This window comes from Gopherus flavomarginatus, unplaced genomic scaffold (genome assembly GCF_025201925.1).
Source record: "Gopherus flavomarginatus isolate rGopFla2 unplaced genomic scaffold, rGopFla2.mat.asm mat_scaffold_90_arrow_ctg1, whole genome shotgun sequence".
Classification (NCBI taxonomy): domain Eukaryota; kingdom Metazoa; phylum Chordata; order Testudines; family Testudinidae; genus Gopherus; species Gopherus flavomarginatus.
In genome coordinates this window covers 176,914-181,069 of record NW_026115176.1, presented here as the reverse complement: position 1 = coordinate 181,069, position 4,156 = coordinate 176,914, and the positions used below count along the sequence as shown (strand labels likewise).

The following is a 4,156-nucleotide window of genomic DNA, read 5'->3' as shown; positions in this document are numbered from 1 at the left end:
CCAATTTCCACTAATCCTATTGATATTGATTTTACACAGACTCTGAATACAGGGGTGAGGCAGTGATCTGAGGGTCAGGGTCTCTGGAATGTGAAGGGTTTCAGTGACCTTGAGGTTTTGGAAGATTGGATTGGTTTTGAGAACATCTCAAAGAGTTTTCCTCTGCCTAGGGCACCAATGGGAATTCTGTGGGCCTGACGTTAGTGGAGAAGTGGCCCCAAAAACACATTTATAGAGGAAATTCACAGTCTATTTATAGAGCCTAGCTCTTACTGAGGATAATTTATTAAAAGTTATTACTAGGGATAATCTTGATAAGAGATAACACTGCAATATCTAACCTGGGTTTGTGGTTTGAAGCCTGCACCTCTTCAATCACATCAACATTGTAAAGGTGTGTGGAGTTCGTGGGGTAGCTATTTGATCATGTTTGTGGATAGCAAGAAGATCCAGTTATTATGATGAACCAGGTTGTGATGCCATAGATTAAGGGTGCTGTGTTATCGATTTCCTTTTGAGAAATCTTCTATTCCTGAAGGAATGGAACACCCCAGCTCTGCTTTTAACACACAGCACTTGGATCAGAGGGAAAGCAAATAGAAATTTATTTAAGGAAGATCTGAGATTCAAATGATAGCCAGAAGAAGTATTAAAAAGAAAGGGTTACATAGACAATAAAACATCAACACATGTTAGAGTCTCAACTTAGCTATAACATGATATCCTCCTGTCTATGAAGTTTAAATCAGCCAAAGTTGTTCACCTACCAGCATTTACTTTAAACATATTCTGTAGGTGAAGGACGCAGAGTAAGTCCAAAAATTTATTGCCATCTCTCTCCTGCTGGTTTATAAACCTCCCTCTCTCAGAAGATGTTACAATCCCTTCATTGGCAATTCACTCAACTGTAAAAATGGGAGTCCATTGTGACCCATACAATACTCAATTTACTACATGTATTCAGACTCTTTATTGATTTCTGGTGACCGGCCCCAACTCACAAGCCATAAATAAAGAACATAATTTTCATAATTCCTCACATATTATCCGTACATCTCACAATGCTGATGATGACCAGTGTGACACGGGCTTTCTGTTGCCACCTTCCATGGCACCCTTTGCTGAACTAGTTTGTGGAGAGTAGACCCAGAGGATACCTCAACCATTATTCACCCTGTGTCTTCTGCCAGTTGGCAGCAAGCAGCCTCTGGGTCACAACATGAGATGCATAGGGAGAGCTAGGGGCCTGAGAATGGAATCCACAAAACCCAGCACCTAGGTTGGGAGTTGCTTAATCTAGCCAAGACCAGATGCTGACATGAGGAGTGTGTACTAAGCCATGCCTCTCAAAGAGATCAGAACCAAAATCTGGGCTGCAGGGAGGTGCATTTCTCCACTGGTGAGCTACGAACTGGAAACACAAAACGGATAGTGGGAGAGAAGCTCTCCTTTAAAACTTGTAGCCCCCATGGCTAGGGACCTTACCCCAGGTGTAGGAGGAGACCTTAATTCAATTCCCTTTCCCTTGGGTTTATTCTCAGAAACAGAAAGTTAGGTTCTTAGGGAACTTACAACAAACAGTTTGGTGTCTAGTGAATTGAGGGTTAAGTGGAAGCTAAGTGTGCGTATGGGGGGAGGTTGGGGATCACAGCAGTGCCTAAATATGGAGTTTAGGTGCCTAAGTCCCTTGGTGGGCCTGGCCTTTGGTGACCGTCCCAGAAATCATGAAAACCTCTAAGTCCATAGGTTACTTCAAGTAAATCAGTAGGTGCCATTTTTCCCTCTTCATCTCTCCTTTCTACACACAGGTTTAGATAACCCTTATCACCTGTCACCCACTCTGAGCAAGTTACAACTCACGCTTCTGACAAACAGGTGGGCCAGATTCTGCTTCTTGGGTGGAGGGGCTGAGATTACACAATCTCCATGTCATTTCACCTTCAGTCCATTAATTCATGAAAGCCACATATTTCCTGACAGCTTTTCTGAAGGCCAACTTGACATCTTTGTTTCTCAGGCTGTAGATCAGGGGATTGAGCAGGGGTGTCAGGACCGTGTAGCGAAGGGAGAACACTTTGTTGAGCTCCCTCAGCTTCTCAGTTTTTGGTAAGATATAGACAATCATCAGGGTTCCATAGAAAATGGTCACCACAATGAGGTGGGAGGAGCAGATAGAAAAGGCCTTTTGTCTCCCAGTGGTGGAAGGGATTCTCAGGATGGCAATTATGATATAAACATAGGATGTCATGGTCAACATAAATGGAGGTAAAGTGAATAAAACAGAGCCCGAAAAGGTCACAAATTCCATCTTATGGGTATCACTGCAGGACAGTTTTATCATTGGAGTGAGATCACAAAAGAAATGGTCAATTTCATTAGGGCCACAGAAAATTAACTGTGACATTAAAATTATGACAATGATAACAGCCAAAAATGCACTTATCCAAGAGCCAGCTGCTAGCTGGAAGCAGAACCTGTTATTCATACGGGTTCCATAGTGCAGTGGTTTGCATATTGCTAAATACCAATCATAAGACATCGCAGCTAGGAGGTAACATTCTGTGTTAACTAGAGAACCAAAGAAATATAATTGTATTAGGCAACCAGTTACAGAAATTGTTCTGTCCCCAGTCAGGAAACTGGCCAGCATCCTGGGCAGGATGGTGGAGGTGTAGCAAGTCTCCAAGCAGGACAGGTTCCCCAGGAAGAAGTACATGGAGGTGTGAAGGTGCTGATCAGTCACAACTAGTACCATGATGAGGATGTTCGCAGCCATGGTCACAAGGTAGATCACTAAGAACAGCAGGAAGAGAAAAATCTGCAGTTCAGGATGATTTCCGAATCCCAGGAGGATGAATTCTGTGATGGATGTTTGATTTCCCCATTTTATGTTTGCCATGGGTTGCATCTAAGAGTCACAGAACAAATCAGAATAGAATTTGTAGATCACGTTTTATTTCAGTGAGCAGCCTTACACCTCACTATAGAAATATTCAAAACTTCACTATCAGGGAAGTGAGCTGCCTCAATTTGGAGCAGATTTTTCATATTCTGCTGCCTTATTTCAAACAAAACAAAATCAGACAGGTTCCTTCTTTAATGAAAGACCTGACTGGTGCTATGAATGTTTAAAAGTTCTGCTTTTATATTCTACCTCTTGAGACGAGAAATGTCCCTCTTTGGCTAGTGTCATAAACAGATAAGAAAAGTTAATAGCACAGAAGTACTTTATATCTCTTTGACTGTAAAGGGTTAACAAGTTCAGTAAGCCTGGCTGTCACCTGACCAGAGGACCAATCAGAGGACAGGATACTTTCAAATCTTGAGGGAGGGAAGTTTTTGTGCTGTGCTGTTAGTTTTGGTTGTTGTTCACTCTGGAGGCTCAGAGGGATCAGACATGCAACCAGGTTTCTCTCCAATCTCTCCAATACCGGCTCTTATAAGTTCAGACTAGTGAGTACTAAGTAGATAAAGCGAGTTAGGCTTATGATTGTTTTCTTTATTTGCAAATGTGTATTTGGTTGGAAGAAGTTCAAATGTGTATTTGGCTGAAAGGAGTTCAAATTGGTATTTTGCTGAAAAGATTTTAATTTGTACTTGTATACTTAGGCTGGGAGGGTGTTCCCAGTGTCTGTAGCTGAAAGACCCTGTACCTATTCCATTTTTTTTAAATTTACAAAGATAATTTTTACTGTTTTTTTCTTTCTTTAATTAAAAGTTTTTCTTGTTTAAGAACCTAATTGTTTTTTATTCTGGTGAGATCCCAGGGGATGGGGTCTGGATTCACCAGGGAATTGGTGGGGAGAAAGGAGGGAAGAGGGAGAGAGAGGCTGATTTCTCTCTGTGCCAGGATTACTTTCTCTCAGGAAGAGTCTGGGAGGGGGAAAGAGAAGGAGGGAGGAAGGTGAATTGTCCTCTCTGTTTTGTGATTCAAGGAGTTTGAATCACACAGTGATCTTCCAGGGTAACCCAGGGAGGGGAAGCCTGGGAGAGGCAACGGTAGGGGAAAGGGTTTACTTTCCTTGTGTTAAGATCCAGAGGGTCTGGGTCTTGGGGGTCCCCGGGAAAGGTTTTGTGGGGACCAGAGTGTACCAGGCACTGGACTTCCTGGTTGGTGGCAGCGCTACAGGTTCTAAGCTGGTAATTGAGCTTAGAG

At 42.6% G+C, this 4,156-nt stretch overlaps 1 protein-coding gene across 1 annotated transcript; it reads right to left on the bottom strand.

Annotated features, from left to right (window-relative positions):
• Nucleotides 1–1,948: 1,948 nt before the first annotated feature.
• LOC127042685 (olfactory receptor 1361-like) lies at nt 1,949–2,908 on the bottom strand. The gene has a single exon (XM_050935950.1). It carries the CDS (start codon nt 2,906–2,908, stop codon nt 1,949–1,951), a length of 960 nt encoding a protein of 319 aa, XP_050791907.1.
• Between the last annotated feature and the right edge of the window lie 1,248 nt (nt 2,909–4,156).

Bases quoted from the DNA above. Each gene is read 5' to 3' on its own strand.
- LOC127042685 (XM_050935950.1), bottom strand. From the start codon at position 2,908: ATGCAACCCATGGCAAACATAAAATGGGGAAATCAAACATCCATCACA.